Raw genomic sequence first — 21,343 nt, forward strand, 5'->3', positions numbered from 1 at the left:
GAAGAATGAAGCAAGCAGGGTATTTTACTTTGGGCTGCCAAATGCACCATAAATATTAGATTTTCTTCCTTCAGTTGTATATCTGATAACCCATTTCCAAAAGAAAGACAGACTATCTTCACCCTCTTCCTGCTTTCCAATTTTTTCTTTGCACTTGAAGCCAAATTCTTGGAGTGTTTTTTCATGACCACTCCTTTCATTTCCTCTTCAGTACATTTCACTTTTTGAATATGTAGTATTTCAGTTTCATTTCCGAATTAAAATATACACACCTTTAAAGGTATACAGCTTACAGCGCAGTTGCCTTTCTACCCTAGTTCCCCATCACATCATCCAGTTCTCATTGCCCCCCACCACCAATGCAAACACATAGGCAACCGCTGTTCTTATTAATGTCTTAGCTTTCCTCCAGGGTTTCCTTTTGCAAATGTAAATATAGATTCTTAACTCTTCCTTTTTCTATGTAAAAGTAAAGAATATTATTCATACAGCTCTTACTTATTGCTGTTTTTACTTTTTATTTCTCAGATCTTTATCAGCACGTAGAGATCATCCTCATTTTTTGTGACAGCCACATTCTATTTCCTTGTTGGTTAATGCCTTGAATCAGACTTCTGACCCTTCCCATTTGTTGGAGGCCCATTTTCAGGCCTCATTCTTCTCGACTTCTGTCTTTCCAGGGTACTTGTGTCTTTTAAGTGTCTGTGTCACTACCCTTCAGGCCTTAATGCCAGGACCTGCCCTCCTACTGTGCACATAAATACAAAATCATAGAAAGAGGTACAGGGATTATAGAGAACCATTGAAGTTCCAAGTGATAAATGGGGAGAAGGAAGGAGCCTCTTCACTGTCTCTAGGGCTCCAGCTTTCTGACCCGTGAACATTTCAAGTGTTTGTGCTCTTACCCAAAACAAATGCTGACTTTATTGTGGTCAGAAAAGCCTCTTTTCACCATTTTGGTCTCCACAGAACCTGGCCGGTAGTTGTTCAGATGTTTATTACATGAATGTACCACTGTCTCTGGCTGGGTTTTTTGTTTTTTAATTTTATTTATTTATTTATTGGCTGCGTTGGGTCTTCGTTGCTGCACGTGGGCTTTCTCTAGTTGTGGCAAGCGGGGGCTACTCTTTGTTGCGGTGTGCAGGCTTCCCATTGCGGTGGCTTCTCTTGTTGCGGAGCACGGGCTCTAGGCGCGTGGGCTGCAGTAGTTGTGGCATGCGGGCTCAGTAGTTGTGGCTTGCGGGCTCAGTAGTTGTGGCTTGCGGGCTCCAGAGCGCAGGCTCAGGAGCTGTGGCACACGGGCTGAGTTGCTCCGTGGCATGTGGCATCTTCCCGGACCAGGGCTCGAACCCGTGTCCCCTGCATGGGCAGGCGGATTCTTAACCACTGTGCCACCAGGGAAGTCCCTCTGGCTGGTTCTTTATTTTGCTGACTCCCTTTCTTTCTCCCACAGCTTTAAGCAATCTTGAAAGCTCTCCCGCTGGTTCGTGATTCACTGGCCCTGCCCACACAGAGTTCAGCTTCAACTGCTGCACTTGTGGATGATTTCCTACACCTGCCTTTCATTCATTTTCTCTCACATTCAGACTTATAAAATCTACCTCTAATGTATCTGTGCTACATGTACTAGGTACATTGGTTCATATGTTAATCTTTTTTGTTGGTTTTTGTTTGTTTGTTTGTTTGTTTTTTTGACCGCGCCGTGCTGCATGTGAGATCTCAGTTCCCTGACCAGGTATTGAACCCGTGCCCCCTGCGTTGGAAGCTCGGAGCGCTAACCACTGGACCACCAGGGAACTCCCCTGTTAATTTTTGTAACAAGGTATTAGGGGATCTGGTTTATAGATGAAGAAATGTAGGTTCAGAGGGATCATAACAGCTAGTTAGGGACCTATAGCTAGAGGTTATTCGGGCTGTAACTTGGAGTCACTGCACTTGATTATTACTTAGAACCTCACACTCAAAACAGAATGTAAACATTAGGATGTCTGAGTTCTATCCTTGGTTCTGCTGTAGTTGACGCTGACGGTGAGCTGCTTGCTTGTACCAGCATTTCATCATCTAGAAAGTATGGAGGTTGGACTAGGTTCCTAAAGCCTCTTCTCACTTAGCTAGTTATGATTCTAGATGTAAATCTAGGATTGCTCATAGTGCAGGACCTGTTGCAAGTTCCTCTAGTCCTGAGAGTCAAGGTTGTTTCTCTCTATGCAGAGGGATCCCACGGTGTGCTGCTTCTGTTTGGTGGGGATTTAAGCACCAAATCAGTGGATTTTACATAGGTGATAGATTTTTTTTTCCCCCTCAAATTACATAATACACTTATTGTCTTACTATATGGTATTTCCATTCTGTTAAGGAAAATTTGTGTCCATTGACTTAATTTTTAAACAAAAAATACATAGTTGATTTGTTTTAATTGTTACTACTTTAGAACTTTAGGTATAACATGGAAAGACATGTGGGGTTGGTTCATTTCCTTTCTCAATATTTTCCCCTAAGGTTATAGCCATTGTATCCATTTATAAAATAACTTTATAGTACTAAAGCATTTTTAGTCATTACTGGAGAACTATTTTGATATTACTATATTGCATTATAACATGATACATTCACTAGTAAAGAATTATAATGAAGACTTTGTAATGGTCTACGTTTTATGTCTTAGTATTCTTATTCATGTATTTAAGTATTTGAGGTTTTTAACACACATTCTACATTGGGATCTGATTTTCATTTTGGATATGCTCTGTATAAAGGTGGCTTTTCTAGACTATATATAAAATGATGTTTCTTTGATTTTTAATAAAAAGAGCTAATACCTTACTGGATAATTATATCAATTAAAAAGGATAGTTTTGTTTTGTATTTTAAGGGTGATTTATTAGCAGAAAGTATAAAAATGAAGTACTACATTTTCAATTGTTATTTATCCAATTTGGACTATATGTAACTAGTATTTTCAGGACATTTATTTAAAATATTTTATGCAAAATATTTCAATCTATTTTTTTCTTCTTGTTGCAGGAGCTAGAGTTAATGCCAAAGACAACAAATGGTTGACACCTTTACACAGAGCAGTTGCATCTTGTAGTGAGGTATGAAATTTCTCTTAGTAAATATTTTGTATATAAAATCATTAAGTAGGCCTGCCTATGAGTCCATATTCAAATTCTGTATTTTCAGAAAAGGAAAAAGCAACTGAAAATACTTAGACTGGTCACTTTACTTTGGAATTTGCTCAAACCAAGTTAATTGTTCCATTTTCCTTTTGTGACTAAGGCCTCTTGGAGAGTCTGAAGTGGCAGAGAATAGAAAACCCTCCTTCTGTACTTCTTACAAGAGAGCAGTTGTTTTTCTATCTTACAAATTCCTCCTTAAGGCTTTTCTCTGCTGACTGGTTCACAATAGCCCAATAGACGTGTTGCAGAGGTTCTGCTGGTTGTGCTGAAGAAATAATCTCAGCAGTGTGTAATGACTAAATAAAGATTGTTTAGGTGAACACTGAAATTAGTTTCAGAAACATTACTTGATCTCACATGTTGCCAGTTCTAAATACAATCTTAAAATATGTTAGGTGTCTTATGAGGAAGAACAATTCCTTTTTATTTATAATCCTGTGTGTCGTTTGACCTTCAAGATAACTGACATTTTGGGAGAAAGTTCATTTTTATACTTGTCATATCTTCTAGTCCTCATAACATCCTTGTAGGATAGATATTTTAAGGAACTGTGTAGTTAATAATTTGCCAGAAACCACTCAGCTGTTGAGTAGCAGAGATGACACAAATACCTGGACCCTCTTTTTCTCTGTCATTTTACTGCCTTTCTAAAATGGATTGGGTACTTTATACAAATGCATTGTGCCCAAAGCACCCCTTTTACCTATCTTACGATAGTTGAAAACATTTTTTAAATAATTTAAAATATAAAAGGGTGGGACTGTATAAATTAATGTTTTCTTCAGTTATTCAAATTGTGAGAGACGAGAGAGGGTGGCTACTGCTCCTTCTCCCCATCATGGGGCCAGATAGTTCTGGAGAGAGAAGGGGAACACATGCCTTGGGAGGATGTTTCCCCAGGAGAAACTGGGGGCGCTCCTGTCTGTTCATTCTTCTTTGTATTCCTCATTGCGAAGTACACCTTGAACCCAAAACGAGAGTTGGGTGAGTGAAGAGGAGTGGAGGAGAAGGTGGCTGGAAGGGACTGAAAATGCTGCGGTGTGACAGAGGCGGTCTGTTGACCATAAGCCTCTGGATTGGGAGGAGGAGGGAGGGGACGGTGGTCCTTCCTTGGTGGCTACAGCTGGTGAACTGTGGGACTTGGATCGGGAGACACTGGCTTCAGATATCACCTGCCACTTTCTAGCTGTGTGATCTTGGGCAGATCTGGGAATTCTGAAAACTAAGACCTGTTAACCAAAATACTTTGAACTCTGAAATTCATGGTAATGTTTTTAAGTTTGTGGTTAGCCCTCTTGTAGTGAAGTTTCTTTAAATAAAGGCAGTTAAGGGAGATAAACGTTGCCATCATGGCAACCTATTGATAAATTAGTCATACTTACCTATTTTTTGGTATGACTCTTGGAAATATGACTATTAAATTTAGTGGAGTTTTGTCAAATTAAATCATCACTTTGTATATTTGTAGAGATTGTAAAATAGGCCAAAGATTCTTTAAAAAAATAATTAATGTTAAAGGCAGATTGTAGGTTCCACCCAGAGACCTAACTGCTGATTTTTTATAACTATGTACGTGGCTTGAACTTAAGGGCAAGCTGTAGGTTAGAAAGCGACAGATCCTAATAAGTTTAAGTTTAAGCTTTTCAACCTAAAAAAAGTTTAGGATTTTCATCCTAAACACTACTAGGGTATGTAGTATTACTACTCTTTCTGCAGGATTATGGGAAACAGCTATAAAATGTAACCATTCCATAAAAATATAACTTCTGTAAACCCTGAGCCCTAAGGATTATTTTTCTTTTAAAAGGAAAATGCCATGATTAGGAAAACTGCTAGGAAACCTAGTCAAGATGATCAGTTTCACTGGTGTTCTTTTAATTATTCCTATCATATCCTAAGAGCAAAAGAGAGCTATACTTACATTACTTACTTCATTTAATAGAAAACATAACCACAAAGGGGTATATAAAAAGGCAGAATTTTAGGTAGCTTTTGATTTATGTTTTTGAGATGCCATGAGAGAAGTAAGCTCTACAGAAGATGATTAGAGTGACTATTTTCTCACTTCTCCCAAGGACAGAGGTGACTAGCGTCACTGAAGATGCATAGTAAGGAAGTTAACTCCTCACAGACAGTGGATGTCTTAAGGCTTAATTCCCTCACTGAACTTGGCTTTAGAAAGACTGCTTCGGGTTAACTATACCAAGTTCCTCAGCTCTCCTTCCATGACATGGTTTCCATGCACCTGGTCATATTGCCTGGCTGCCTCATCTTTTCTCCACCACTGGTTTGTGACTGTCAGTCTTGAAGTGCAGCATACAATCCAGCTCTCCATACATGCTGAGTATTCTTCTGAATAAATCAATTTCTGAGTATTAGGGCTTTGTGTCTGTGTGTGTGTGGGTTATTTATTTATTTATCTATCTATCTGTCTATCCATCCACATCACACTGGATCCTCTGAAGGATATGCATTTATTTTTTTTAACCTGACTCCAGGAATTAACATTTTAGTTCTATCAAGATAACTGAGTTTAAAATATATTACCATGTGAGATATTAGTGGTTCACCCAAACATTGTGTTCATTTGGAATGCGTTAACCCTTCTTTTCCCTGTGCCTGACCCTAAGCTATGAATACTCCTTGGATATGATTATTTAACCTTTTGTTATCACCCCACCCCCATATTTCTTAATCTTATTTAAATCTGTGTCATAGGATATTACTTGTCTGAAGTCAAGGCACACCTGCAGCATTTCTTACCCATGCGTACCCTCTAATAATGGAAAAATTGGGATCAAGGTTACTCTGGTAATTTTGTCATTAGTAAAACTGTGTATATCCTTGGTTATCCCTACATTTTTTTTCTAAATGCTTGTAATGTGTTGCTAATAAAATCTAGAATTTTACTAGGGTAAGACATCAGGCTCATTGGTTTGTAATATCCAGAAATTTACCCTTTAAAAAAATTGTTTTTGTTTTTGAATCTCCTGTCTTTAGAGAGTTCTTTAGTTTTCTCTGAATTTTCAAAGATCACTGCTATTGTGATATGGCACTGACGTATATTATTCTGAGTAGTAAATGATGGATGTATTAGTCAGCTCGGCTGCCAAACAAAATACCATAGACTGGGTGGCTTAAACAACAGAAATGTTTTTTCTCACAGTCTGGAGGCTAGAAGTCTCAGATGAAGGTCCAGCAGGGTCAGTTTCTGATGAGGACTCTCTTCCTGGCTTGCAGATGGCTGCCTTCTCACTGTGTCCTCACATTTGGTGGGGGAGGGGGGAGTCTCTCTCTCCCTCTTCCTCGTCTTAGAAGGCCATCAGTCTGATCAGGTTAGGGTCTCTCCCTTATCATCTCATTTAACTTTACCGCTTTGTGGTGGGGGGTGGTTAGGGCTTCAACATGAGTTGTGGGGTACACAATTAAGTGTCCCCAGCAGTGGACCCAGGGTTCAAACAGTCTTAGTCGTTGTGTTTACAGCCTTCTTTAGGTGCCATCTTACCCACCCTCAACCATAAACTGGATTTATTGTTGTTTTTCTGTGGAACAAAAGTATAGCTTTGATTTTTCTGTTCTTGCTGATGGAACATAAGTATTCCATCCATGATTCTGAGTACATATTCCTCTGTGTATCTTTTCCCCTATGTTCCTTTTTCTTAATTGAAATATAGTTTACAGTAAAATGCACAGACTTTAAGTGTATAGTGTTGAGTTTTGGCAAATGTATACACCCATGTAACCTTTCTCCCAGTCTAGATTTAGAAGATTCCATCACTCCAGCAAGTTGCCTCATGTCCCTTTTCAGTCAGTCCCTCCTGTCCCCAGAGGCACCTCTCAATTGCCTGTTCTAGAATTTTATAAAAATGGAATCGTACAATATGTACTCCTACGTCTTGACTTCTTTTGAGATTAGTCATATTGTTGTGTACATTAGTGGTTCATTTCTTTTTATTGCCGAGTAGTGTTTCCTGTATGGATGTACAACAGTTTATCTATTTTGCTATAGGTGGACATTTACATTTCTTGTTTTTGGCTCTTATGAATAAATAAAATAAAAAGTAAATAAATAAAAACATTCTTAGATGGGTCTTGTTAAAATTTCTCTTGGGTAAATAGCTGGATTGGAATTGTGAGGTCACAGGGCAAGCCTCCATATGTCTTTAACTTAGCTACTCAGCAGGTCGATAGATTGATGGGCGTCTCTCCAGTCTTTTGCCAGCCTTGTGCTGGTTCCCATATTTCAGCAGTTCTGATTACTTTTTATTTCAAAGGCTATGTGCAAATCATGAATAATAGTATTTTGCTTGGTCTTCCTTGCTACTTTGCATAGTTACAGTTATTTTAATCTTTTGAACAGTCTTATGTACGTTAGGTTTTTTTGCTTCATAGCAGACTTGAGATGAGTGATGGACAGGTGCTCTTTCCCCTCTTTACTGATAAGAAAACCAAGGATCAGTTTTACTAGACTTGAATAATTATACCTTGTAAATGACAGAACTGAGGTGATTTGGTTCTGGTCCTTTTCATTTCACATGTAGTTTGTTGTTCATCTGCCAAAAATAGGATTATCACTGTAAGGAAAAAAATTCTGCTACGTTTAGTTCTGATTATATTGCTTAATATTGATGGCATACTGGATTGCTTTCAATTTTGCCATGAGTCCAGTTTATGGATGTTTTGTGACGTTTTTCTTGTGCTTCTGGGAGACCAATCCCTTTGAATAGTAAACTCTTAATTTGCCTTGTTAACACCAACTTTCCCACCAGGTAGCATCACAACAAAGACTTCTTCCCTCCCTCCCTCCCTCCCTCCCTCTCTTTCACTCTCTCTCTCTAATGAATTAGATCCTAGTGATTTTTCATTTTGTAAAATATAGCATGTGGAATACTTTGGGAAATAGTATGTTTAAATTTTTATATATTTAATGGCAAAGTGATAAATCTACTTTTTAAAGCTTTGAAAGTATAAATTAATTGTATCTCACCATCTAGAAAAGCAAGATTAGTAATGAATGTTTTTGAAGAATATTTGTCAGTATTTCTTGTACATTTTGATAGAGACTGATTGTTGTGCCTTTAATTGGAGGATAGAGAAAGAGAATGTTTTATTTTGATGTATCTTGCATGGCTCTGAGTACTGCCTTTAGTTCAAGCTATTTTGTTTTTTGGCTTGTTTATAGCAGGTTCTGCCAGAACTATTTTTATTTTCTCAAGAAATTTTATTTCCTTCATGTGTGTACAATTTCTAAAGCTGTTAACATCTTCATATGTTTTAGGAAGCAGTTCAGGTACTTTTGAAGCATTCTGCAGATGTTAATGCTCGAGACAAAAACTGGCAAACCCCTTTACACATAGCGGCTGCTAATAAAGCTGTAAAGTGTGCGGAAGCTTTGGTCCCTCTGCTGAGTAATGTAAATGTGTCCGATCGAGCAGGGAGAACTGCACTGCATCATGCAGCTTTCAGTGGACACGGGGAGGTAAGTGGTATTCAGTTAGACAGTGATTCTCTCTCCCTGCGTGTGTGCCCCCCCCCCCATTATTAATGAACTTGCCTATTTTGCTCATTTTTATCTAATTTTGCCTTTTTCAAACCCTCAGACTTCTTTTCATGATAATTCATGATATAACTTTCTCAAATTTAGAAATTTATTTATCAGATACAGCCCCTGCACTTGAATTTCATGGTCAGCCTGGGGAGACAAAGGACAACACTGCCAACTGTGACACAATGTGAAAAGTATGTTCTGTCATTGCAGGAAAGAATGTCTAGGAAGGCGGAAGAGTTTCATTGTTCTCCCAGAAAGATGGTAGCAAAGGAAGGTGGAGTGTAGAAAACATTTTCTTATAGTTTATTTTGAACATTCAGTCAAGAATTCTTTGATGACAGACCATCAAAAGAAAACAATTTAAGAAAATTAGTATTTAGTTATCTTATACAAGGAGCATTGGTTAACGTTAGGTGTGCCATAGCAAAGAGTGGGGTTTATGTATGTACATGGTAGACTTAGGAAAGAATGAGACTCAGAGTTAGAAGAACCTTTGAGGGCAGCTTGTCCAGTCCTTCATTTTTGTTGCAGACACAGAAACTCAAAGAGGGAAAAATGGTTGGTCCTACTGTATAGCAGAGGGAACTATATTCAATATCAATTCTTTTCCTGTAGTAGAAAAGAATCTGGAAGAAATATATGTATATATAAAACTGAATCACTTTGCTATGTACCTGAAACATTGTAAATCAACTATACTTCAGTTTTTTTAAAAAAAAGAGGTAAAGTGGCATTCCCAAGATTCCATGGCTGAGGGCTAGTCGCTGCAGTGCTGTTTTCACTGTTCTTCTCGGCTTTTGCAACATAAAGAATTCTTGTCTTTACTGCAGTTCAGGTCACTAGATGAGTCCCTTTTTGACATCTGGAATGCCCTTTCTAATGGGGAAACTATTGTAAATATGCTTGGACATAATGGGAATGACTTTTTTTGGTACATTATGAGGTAAGTAGACTGTGCGGTGACCTTCAGGTCTAATCATATTACGGACACTGCATCTGTGTTTGAATTAAATTTAAGACATTTCTGGGATCAGAATGCACTTTGAATTTTAATAACACTTTGGGCTACAAAAAGGAATAAAACCTGTTGTTAAATACTCTCCCTTTAGACTTTCCAGATTTGTGCTTAGTTGTTCATAAAATACCAGGACACAAAGTGGCATCTTTAAAAAGATACTGATGCCTGACTTCAGTAACCACCATAGTGAAACCTTTTTTCGTACATTGTCCTGTTGTTTATTAAATTATGTTAAAGCATCTTCAGTATATAGTCTTGTCTTTCCTTTCTACAACTGCAGAAATTCGGTGCCAGAGAGCTTGAGATGAGTAGTCTTCACGATGGATATTCATGAACAGTTCTGCTTCTGAATGTTGATGAAACTGTGTTTATTTTTATTCCAGATGGTCAAACTACTCTTGTCTAGAGGTGCCAATATTAATGCTTTTGACAAGAAAGATAGACGTGCTATCCACTGGGCAGCGTATATGGGTATGTGTTTTTTAAATTTATTTTTTGACGTTAAGTATTAAGGAAAAGTTGGACATTTCGTTCTTGCATTTGGTATAACGTGTCTTTTAGGATAGTGAGAAGTTGCACCACATCTGAGTTTGCTGCCCAAGTGTAACCAGCCTGGCAGTCGGGAGAGGTTTGCCAGGACAGGAGTACATTAGGTCCAGTTCTCCTGAAAGCTGTTTAAAATTAATTCTGTTTACTTTTAAAGGGAGAGATGTCCTAGACACAAGCTTGGGATACAGAGTTTAGATTGGTGTTTACTAAAAGCCCATTCTCGTACCCATCCTGAACCCATCCTTGTTTGTATGGGAATATTAAGGTAGAAGTTGTGAAGATGCATTAAGAAGCCTGTTATCTTGTGCCAAGCACTGGGTTAAATAGGCATACCACGTTTGATTTCTACCACAGTAATTTCACAGTAAGAAACTGAGGTTTAGATATCAGCTTTTCTGCTTTTAATATCTTAAGGGAATTCCCTGGCAGTCCAGTGGTTAGGACTTCACGCTTTCACTGCCGAGGGTGTGGGTTCCATCCCTGGTCGGGGAACCAGTATCCCACAAGCTGCGCAGTGCGACCAAACAAAGAAAAAAAAAAGATTCTTGAAAAGTCTTAGGATCTGCACAGTTGCAGTCTGAAACTAACAGAGCTCATGGGAAAATGGTCCTGGGGCAGACTGCTTAAAACCTACGCAACTCCACGAGCAGAGCACTAACGAAAGCATTAATGGGTTTTTGAGGTAACTGGGACAGCCAGGGAGGAGAAAGGTCAGCCTTCCTCAGGATACTTTAAAACGCACAGAAAGAACAGAGCAGAGTTGCTGGCCTGCGGACGCTAAGACCACGCAGGTCGAAGTGGATCTCAACCTGCCGCAAAGCTTGCAAGTCCCGTAGGGCTAGGCTGTGCCTCTGGAAGGAAGCCGTGGGTGGGGCGTCTTACCATAGAGCTGAAGAACTCCTTGCTTTGCAGCCATGGAGCTCAGGGCTTTTTCTTTTCCTCCCCGCAGTCCATTCTGCTTCTGCTGTTCTTGCTCCTCTGACTTAGGAAAAATTACGTGGACTGACGGACCTGCCATGTAGTGCTGGTCTCATTCCCACGTGCCTCTCGTACTGACTACAAAGACAGTCTAGCCCCTCTTCTCACAGGCATAGCTTATCCTCACTACTCCCTGCCTTTGCTCTTGTCTTTTCCTAGCTCTCACTTACAATTCGAAGGTTGAGAGAAGATTATTAATTTTAAAAACTATATAAAATTGTATAAAATACAAAAATGTAAGAAACCAAATGAACTCAGAGCAGTTGACAGTAACCCCAAGGTCCAGGAAAATCCTTTGCCCATCATGGAAATAACTCTTGGGCTCTTGGTGTTTCTCTCACACCAAAGGTTTGTGCCTCTAGTTATGTCATGGGCACTTTTCTTCTATTAATTGAAGGTAAAACATCCAGAAGCAAGTCTCCTGTGGTGTCCTAAAGTGCCCTCCTCACAGCCTGTAGGTTTTCTGTATTTTAAGTCTTGGGGATTTTTCTGAATATTCTGGAGTAGCTTATTCTTGACAGTTCAGGAACAGATAGTCTGTGGTTTTAAACTATATACCTTATATTAAAAGGTTCACACATTAAGCAGAGGGTGTCAGGCCTTTTATCTCCAAAGAATTAAACTTGGCTAAACAGCTGTTTTCATAAAATTGAAGGCCAAGGAATTTTGTGGGTTGCCTCTAATTGAGCTCCCAGAGTAGCTGGGTGTGTGTATCTCAGAGGCCCTTGGATGGCTTTGTTTTCCTTGATCTACTAAATGTCATTTTTCAGGCTGATTGTGGATTGTAAAAGATATTCTGTATTTCTTGGACCTCATAGTCCATTTAATTTTTGAGTATAAACATTCAGAGATTCATAATTTTCCTTTCCCTGTCTCTTCCTTCCTTTAAGCTTGGAAAAAGAGGAGTATTGACACACAGTTTCTAAAACCATTCAGTTGTTTTAGGTGTTCAGGATTAAAAAGGAGCTAAATATATGAAAGTAGGGAGTTATTGCCTGGTCTATTAGACAGGCCTTAAGTCCAGGTCATTGACACCTCTAGAGAATCTAGCAATATTAGCCTAAGAGACATTACATTATTGCATTACATGTCTTCTTGTAATTTATTTCTCACAGGCTGCTGTATTTGCCCTGACCTTCTGTCCCCTGGTTGAGGCTACCCTTACTTTTCTGTTAGGTTCTACCTCTTATCCTTATGCTATGATTGAATCCTCTGTTTATGTTCCCCAGCCCCACCTCTGTCCCCAAATGAACTGATCATTTTTCCCTCCCTACCCTGTGTTTGCTCCTACCATGAACCTTCATGAAGAATCCGTTTACTGGTACTGATGAACCTAGTTGCAGGGCAGGAATAAAGAGGTAGACATAGAGAATGGACTTGAGGACATGGGGTGGGAGGGCAAAGCTGGGGCTAGGTGAGAGTAGCATCGACATATATACACTACCGAATGTAAAATAGCTGGCTGGTGGGAAGCAGCAGCATAGCACAGGGAGATCGGCTCGGTGCTTTGCGATGACCTAGAGGGGTGGGATAGGGAGGATAGGAGGGAGGCTCAAGAGGGAGGGGATGCGGGAACATGTGTATGTATATGGCTGATTCGCTTTGTTGTGCAACAGAAACAGAAACAGAAACAGTATTGTGAAGCAATTATAACTCCAATAAAGATCTGTTTAAAAAAAAAAAATTCATTTACTCATTCATCTTTTCTGTTGCCTTCAGTGCTTTTAGCAATACCCAGTCACTTTTTGCCTCAAAGTACCTTACTGTGATGACTTTGACATAGAGGGTACTAAATAAATATTAATTACCTTGACAAGCAACTCATTACATTATTTCTTCTTAAAGCAAAGCATAATTTGAGTTGATGTGAAATGGTGTTTTTTCTTCTTACTTTCCTTTCCATAAAGACTTGTGAGCATAGCTCATTTTACTTTTATTAATACATTCATGAACAAAAGAAAAATGTAGGGAATTTTCCAAATTCCTGACGGATAATGATTACATTTATCAAATTCACATTGCATGGATATAATTTTTTTAAAGGAGTTATTGACTACAGAATTATGTATGCCACGCATGTCTGCTGGATGCTGTCTTCTAAAAATACACCCAGATGAATTGAATGAAATCTAGTCTCCTTGGTAGCATCGTTCTATAAATTGATAAGGAAAACACATACGTATTCTGGCTAGGTTCCGCCTCGCTAGAACAAAATCATTTATTTCACTCTAGAACTTTCTTCCCTTTTTTCTTTTAAATAGGTCACCCCAAACTGGCTATGGAAAGGCCCCTTCTTCATGTTTTCAGTGGTCCATTAAAGGAATTTATACATATTTCAGAAATGTGCTTAAACAAGTATTTTGTCAATTTTAAGATTGTAAATTTCCCTATGCATGGCACCTTTTAAAAACAGGGCTTTATGGGTCTCAGGAAGAGTTCACACTTCCTGGAATCTACATAATTAATATGATCTAAATCATTTACTTAGAATGATGTGTTGGTTTTGGATGGTTTTTCCATTCTGTTTGTATAATGGGCCTTCTAGTCTTAAAATATCAGGAGAATTTGTTTCTTTTTGGCATATTTAGTGAATAATATGCATTTGCCCGGTTTACAAAAGCTATATTTATGTGTGAGCCTCCTGGGCATTATAAGTCCTGGTTTTTAATCCATTACAGTAAACCCAAGTAGTTGTCTTTCTAGAGCCATAGATCAGAGAGTAATGTGTAATGAGAGATCTTTTGTACCAGTTAGTGCTCTTATATGATAGTCACATTTAATTTGGCACCTAATGATTTGACAGATATTCTTTTGATTTTTTCCTAAAGGTATAGTAGGTATTTTTCATACTGAAATGGGGAAAAAAATAGCTGAATGTATCCTCTTTAATTGATAATTTATATATATGAACAACTATATCTACTTGATTCTTTATGCATCTTACAGACTCCTTTTTTCAAGGGGGCAAGGTACTATGTTTGAAAGTCTCATTTTTATAGTTATTTACTGTATATACTCCTTCCCTATGAGGGGTATTAAAAATGGCATCATTAGCAACTCGTTTAATGTAACATATTTATTAGGTACCTGTTTTGTTTGAAATACACCAAGAAGTAGAACATAAGAGCCTATGATATTTGTCTTTAAAGATACATATATTTGGGAACTTAATACATAAAAGTAATTAAAGAGTTTGTTAAATAATGATTCAAGTTTAAGATACATCACAAAGTATTATTATGTATGCTTATTAGATAGTATTTACAGGTACATTGTGCTTTTGACCACGTAATGCTAGGCAACTAGCAGCCTTAGACTTCTAGGGAAGATAGGAACTGACAGGACCTTCTTGGAGGATTAGTAACAACGATTAGAAAGAAACGACCAAGCAGAACATTCTGTACAACGTAGGAATCAGTCCCATGAACAAAGGCACAGAGGTGGAAAGGCTTTTGGGAGGAGGAGAAAGCACTGTATAATCTAATGTGACAAGAAGTGAGGAGATAAGAAAGGAGAACAGTGGTTCTCCCACCTTCCAGGTACATGTCCCCCTTCCTGGCCTCCTTATGTGGTTGGGTGGGGCCTGAGACTAGTTCTGACTAGTGAAAGTAGCATCCCCTGTGGACCAGAGCATTTAATTGCTGGTGTGAGACTGTAGTCTGTTCCCCTTTCTGGCACAGTGGCCAAGCTGCCTTCAAATGGTGTGTCAGCTCCATGAATCTGGATCCTTGCGTGACTGAGCAGAGCCCTCTGGCCAAGCTATCATAATGCTAATGAGAAATAAAACACTAATTGTTTAAGCCACTGAGATTTGGGAGTTGGTTGTTAACCGCAGCACGTATAACCTAGCCCAGGGGTCCCCATCCCCCAGAACCGGGCGGCACAGCGGAAGGTGAGCGGCAGGCGAGCCAGCCAAGTTCCATCTGCTGCTCCGCATCTCCCCCCCATAGCGCTGAACCATCCCCCCCATCACTCACATTACCGCCTGAACCATTCCCGCCTCACCCCCGCCGCGTGGAAAAACTGTCTCCCATGAAACCGGTCCCTGTTGCCAAAAAGGTTGGGGACTGCTGACCTAGCCTATCATGATTGATACAAGGTTGTTAAGGCATCTGGTGGAAATAATAAGGAAAAAGAAGTTTTTAGCTGCGTGTTCTAAAGACCTGACATTTTTAAGAAATAAGCCCAAGTCACTCCTAGATTTCCATGTAGAAGAAGATTCCACAACATAAACTAATGTCTTACATTAGACATGAAAAGCTAACTTAAGAACTGGAGAATGTATTAAAACAACCTTGGAAACAACAAGATCTAGGTAAAAGGAAGATTGCAGGGTTATTAATGGATAAAATAAATAAATGTATTACTTTCAATTATTAGTTACCTCTATCAGCATTTATCAAAATTATCCTGAATTCCTATTTTTTTCTTCTATCCTCTCTCTGGTTATAATGTGATTAATTGGTGACTTGTCATGCATTATCTAGTTAATTTGTATTGTATTTTTACCTGTCTTTAAAGATATTCAGGATTGTATTTCATATTTTCCATACACTCATCTTGTTTTTTCTTCATAAACACATTTTCAGGTCACATTGAAGTAGTGAAATTACTTGTGGCACACGGAGCTGAAGTGACATGCAAGGACAAGAAGTCTTATACACCTCTCCACGCAGCAGCCTCTAGCGGGATGATCAGTGTAGTCAAGTACCTTCTTGATCTTGGGGTTGATGTAGGTGTACAGACTAAGCAGTACAGAAGAATGGAGCATTTTGTGTGTTTGTGATTTTGTTGTTGGCAGAAGTTATTTCAAATTTAAAAGATGATTTCTTACAATAACATTTTTGTCTTTTAATAGTTTTATGTTTATAGTCCTTTACATAATATGCAGTGCACTGATGTCTGACCAAGTTATGAAGTTAGTCAAATGTATTAAGAGGTGAAATATATTCCAAAGGTGAATGGTTGATTGACAGAAGTTTTTCTTTTCCATCACATTCTAGGCCCTGTAGCTTCATTTCAGCTATGGAAACCAGCAGATCAGACATATTTGGATTACTTTCCTAAGTGACTGGGTTATTGTTAGTATTATTTGCCCAGTTTGTCTAATATTTCCTTTAAATGACTGTAGCTGTTCACATTACAGGATATTGGCCAGAGGTAGGCAGGAAAACTAGAGGCTTCTGGCCCATTAGCTGCAAGTGTTCCTTACTGTATGATCTGTTTGGTTCAGAGGGGTTGCTCCTTCATCTGAATATATTTGATTACGGAATTGGGATAGCTAAGAATACCTGGAGCTCCCACAGTCCATCCTTTAGGCACAGTTCTGACAAACTCATCTGGTCTTTAAAACACAGATGAAAAGCAGCCAAGTAGAAGGAGAGAGGGAGGTAGTTTAGATCAGCTGCAAAGACAGAAAGATAGGTGGTAATCTGGTTGGACAAAGAATACGTGACAGAACTGTGGAGCTGGATAGCCTATTAATTTAATTTAAGGACTTTGTGAAGCACTTAGTTATTGAAAATGTAGGGATCAAAAATTCAAACACATTGTTAGGTAGAAGCTTGTAGAGTACAAACAGATGAAAGTTTTATTTCAACTCAGCACTTCCTATAGCTCTGTTTCAACAGAGTGACATGATGCCTTAAGAGACCCTTGATCTAGATAAATGAGATAGCCTTGTTTCTGATCACTGTTTCAAGTCCATTCTGGTGCAATTTTTAAAGCTTATGTTATTGACAGCAAAATTATAAACTCTGGTGAGAGTGTTCTTCAGAAAAAGTGGTCAGACTTAGAGCCGTTTAGTGACATGTGGCCTCCAGTTGCATGACTTAGTTTCCTAGAGCTGAAGTGAGTGACTTAAAACAATAAATTTAATCTCTCAAAGTTTTGTAAGAAGCTCTGAGGGAGAATCTTTTCTGTGTCCGCCACCTTTTGGTGATGAAATCTAGATAACTTGACTAAAGTTAAGTGTTGCATTTTCACTTCCTCTAATTTCTGTTACCGGAGATCTGAGAAAAGAAAATGTTAAATAGAGTTGTGATAAGTTGGGGCCAACCACAAGGTTAGAGGGCACATTCTCCACACAGGATTGACTTCAGTTTTGATGATTCACTAGAAGGACTCCAGAAACTCACTGAAAGCTATTATCCTCACAGTTATGGTTTATTAGGCAGAAAAGATACAAATTAACATCAGCCAGAGGAAGAGACACACAAGGCAGAGTCTAAGAGTATTCTAAACACAAAGCTTCCATTGGCCTCTCCTTACAGAGTTAGGACTCCTTACTCTCCCAGCATCAGAACGTGACATATGCACATAGTATTGCTAACCAGAGAAGCCCTCCTGAGCTTTGTTTTCAGAGTTTTATTGGACCTCCACTACATAGGCATGATTGATTGATCAAAATTGCTCATATGGTTGATTTCAGTCTCCAAGTCCACTGATACCAACGGACCCAAAGCCCCTCCCCTCCATCACATGGTTGGTTTATGTGCTGTGGTTGGCCCTGCGCTAAAGACCCGCTGTGCCTGATCCTACTCTCAGGTCCAGGGTAGCCAGCTCCCACCCTGGACAAGGACACAGCTGTCAGGTGTGCCATAGATTACCTCCCAGAAGACAGGAGCGAAAGTAAAATTCTTTACCACAGAAAAGTTATGTAAACTTTAAAATATTCATCCAATATATTTTTTAAGAAATAGAAAGATAAAGAAACTTCATTTACATGAATTATTTCTCAGTGTTGACTATATTTTTTGAGCATATTCATTTTGGTAAAATGTCAGTATGTAGGCTGGAAAATATCTAAAGCCCAAGTTTGTTGCAAAAATGAATTAAATAGAAAAGGATGTCAGTCATTTTTTTAAAAAATCTTTCTACTAATCACCAACTTTAATCTTTTGTCACTGTAAATAGCAGAAAATATGCGTGTTTTTCAATATATGTCAGAATTTTCAGTTTGTGTTCATTTTTCATGATTCTTAGAATTAATTCTATGATTGTCCCTTACCTAGAATGCTTTTAAAAATATATTATTTGTTTTCATTTTCCTAAAATGTCTCTTGGAATCATTCAGTTTTGTCATGAAGTAGACATTGTATATACGAGTTATATTCCCTGAAGCTACAAAATCGTTTGACACCAAAATGTTGTTATGTTCATTATTTTTAAAGAAGTGTGAAATTATAAGCCATATCTGTGTATTTATCCCTGTTTGTTTCTCACTTTAATAATTAGATTTCAAGCACAGTGTTGCTAAAATAGCTCACAACGATAATTAGGAAGACTGCTTGAAGATTGACAATTTTTTTCTTCCAATAGATGAATGAACCAAATGCCTATGGAAATACACCTCTTCATGTAGCCTGCTACAATGGACAAGATGTTGTCGTGAATGAACTTATAGACTGTGGTGCTAATGTAAATCAAAAGAATGAAAAAGGGTTTACTCCTTTGCACTTTGCTGCTGCATCAACACATGGAGCATTGTGTTTAGAGCTTCTAGTAGGCAATGGGGCCGATGTCAATATGAAGGTATGAAGTAATATCAGAATCCCTATCTAGTATTTAGGAGTTCACCGTAGTATCAGTAGCTACTAAAAAGGAGTGAATTACTGATAACACACAGATGAATCTTAAAAATACTATGCTGAGTGAAAGCCTTACACAAGAATATATTCATATTTCCATTTATATAAGGTTTTAGAACAGACAAAATTCCAGTTATATGGGGTTCCAGACTCTATAGTTGGGGTAGGGGGAAAAAGAGAGAACAATTGTTGCCTCTGGGAGGAGGGATTGATGAAAAGGGGGTGTAGGGGGACTTTCTCTGTGGTGGTAATGTCCTGTATTTTGACAGCTTTGTGTTATATAAATAAGTGTTAGTCAAAACTCATCAGGTGGTACATTTTTTATATGCCTCATTGCATGTAAATGTTCCCGTAGAAGGTTACAAATCAAACAAATACTGAACCCTGGTTAATGATACGCATACCAAAGTGTTTAGAGGTAATAGGTAGTGATATCAGCAGCTGACTTTAAAAAGCATCACTTAGGGACTTCCCTGGCGGTCCAGTGGTTAAGACTGCACACTTCCACTGCAGGGGGGCACAGGTTTGATCCCTAGTCTTGCGTGCCACGCAGTGTGGCACCCCCCCAAAAAAAAGCATCACTTAATTGCATGGGTGGGTAGAGAGATGGATGTATGATAATGCTCACATAGTAAAATGTTAGTGGTAGACTCTAGGTGGTATGTATACGGGTGTTCACTATAATATTCTTTCAACTTTTCTGTTTTGAAATTTTTCACAGTGTTAGAAAAATTAGAAGACTGATACAGTGTTTTACATATAAGAATAGTTGCTTTTTGGTTTTTTGGTCATTCCCTTTCAAGAGTGAACATTTGGATTTTAGAAATATGTGAAAATCCTGGAGCCAAAATATACGTACCTTTACTGCATAATGCTTTGGAAATGCACATGCAACCACAGTTTTGAACGTAACTACTTCATAATGTATAATCATCATTTTATATTTTCCAAGATGCTTTCACTGATTGCTTCTGTATTAATTTATTAATTCATTCTTTGAGCACTTGCCAAACCATGTCTTGTGGTGTAAAGAAAAGAAAACCACAAAAAAAATTGAACCGTTTAGGATTAGTAAAAACATTTAAGCTTCAAATGTTTTCATAGCTTTCATTGCATAAAATTTCAGCTCCTTTTGTAGGTGTGATGAGCCAGTGTCTTTCAGACCGGTAGAGAAAGGAGTTCATTTTCTTACCTCTCTAACTTTAGAAAATCCTTTAACGATGCCACTGACCCACTCTGACAGCTGTAGCAGCAGCAAGCCCATCTATAATTAGGTCATTGCTCTAAATTGCCCCCTGCCAGCTAAAGGACAAAATTTATACATATCAACCCATGGAAGGAAAAGGGCATGAGATATCATAAAGAACCCCTTTCTGGTTAAAATGTCTCTTTTAAGAATATACATTTAAAGTTTTTAGTTCTCAATCAAATCACCTACTAAACTAAAGTTTTATTTTTAATAATTTAAATAACTTCTAAATATTTACTGATAAGTTCAAACTGCTTATTTTGATTTGAAGAATTCCTGCTGTTTGGATAGTCAGTGCCTAGAAAAAATATCAGAATTCTTGTGGGGGTGGGAAATTTGCTACTTGTTTCCTCAAAAGGAAATTTGTTACTTGTTTCCTCATTAATATTTTTTAATGAGGAGTTTTTCAAAATAAAAATTTTGAAGTTATCTTCATATTCTTCAAACGAAAAGATCTCATCAAGTAGCTTTAGTCTCTGTGAGACCCCTTTATGATAAAGTGGCTATAGTTAAAATTATCTTTGTTAAATATTAAGTATCATGGAATAAGAGGCTTACCTATATCGTTAACTGTTACGCATTTTTTAGTTTATATGGTGCTGGGTAAAAATTAGGCTTTCTATTTTATGCAGTGCCATTTAGACATGACTGTTTACTATAATTTGAAGATAATTAATCACTTGCTTCATGTCATTGCCTACGTAGCTGACTCTAGTACCTATGATTATTTTTAAGTCTGTATTTTCTTTTGAAATGTTGAGATGAGAACCAGTTCTACAAGAGGGTCACTTGTAGTATAATGCTTAGACCAGTGGTCCTATTTGAAGTTACCTCCTTAATGATTTAGAAAATTCAGTGGTAGATTTTACACATGACAAGGGAATGTTTTAGCAAAACAGTTAAGATGTGGTGGTTAAGTAGATTTGAAGACAACAGACTATGATGCTGGTTTAAAAATAGATTTCATAAAAGTTGCTTTAATCTTGTCTAAGGACGTGTGACATCCTGCTGATGTGCAGTTGCCCAGTTATCTTACCGCCAAGTTCCATTGAAACACATTCCCCAAGTTGTTGATGACCTCTGAGGTACCGTCCAACTGACATTATGTAAAAATTGTTGATAGCAGTGAGTTTTCAACGCATAAGAATGTGCATTCATTCAAGAATATGTCTTCGTTCCTGACACCTATGTTTCCTGTATTTGTCAAATTTATGCTTATCGAATTATTGTTTG

The 21,343-nt window shown here is 38.1% G+C and overlaps 1 protein-coding gene across 3 annotated transcripts in view; it reads left to right on the plus strand.

Annotated features, from left to right (window-relative positions):
• ANKRD28 (ankyrin repeat domain 28) overlaps positions 1 to 21,343 on the plus strand; it is a 175,560-nt gene that overhangs the window by 115,869 nt on the left and 38,348 nt on the right. For all 3 annotated transcript variants that reach the window (XM_068545877.1, XM_068545876.1, XM_068545879.1), the window contains exons 4-8: positions 3,025 to 3,095; positions 8,458 to 8,658; positions 10,129 to 10,216; positions 15,862 to 16,004; positions 18,593 to 18,805. In XM_068545877.1, the coding sequence (XP_068401978.1) occupies positions 3,025 to 3,095; positions 8,458 to 8,658; positions 10,129 to 10,216; positions 15,862 to 16,004; positions 18,593 to 18,805 (716 nt within the window). The remainder of the gene's footprint in view (positions 1 to 3,024; positions 3,096 to 8,457; positions 8,659 to 10,128; positions 10,217 to 15,861; positions 16,005 to 18,592; positions 18,806 to 21,343) is intronic.

The sequence above is a fragment of the Eschrichtius robustus genome, chromosome 6 (assembly GCF_028021215.1).
Source record: "Eschrichtius robustus isolate mEscRob2 chromosome 6, mEscRob2.pri, whole genome shotgun sequence".
NCBI classification, from domain to species: domain Eukaryota; kingdom Metazoa; phylum Chordata; class Mammalia; order Artiodactyla; family Eschrichtiidae; genus Eschrichtius; species Eschrichtius robustus.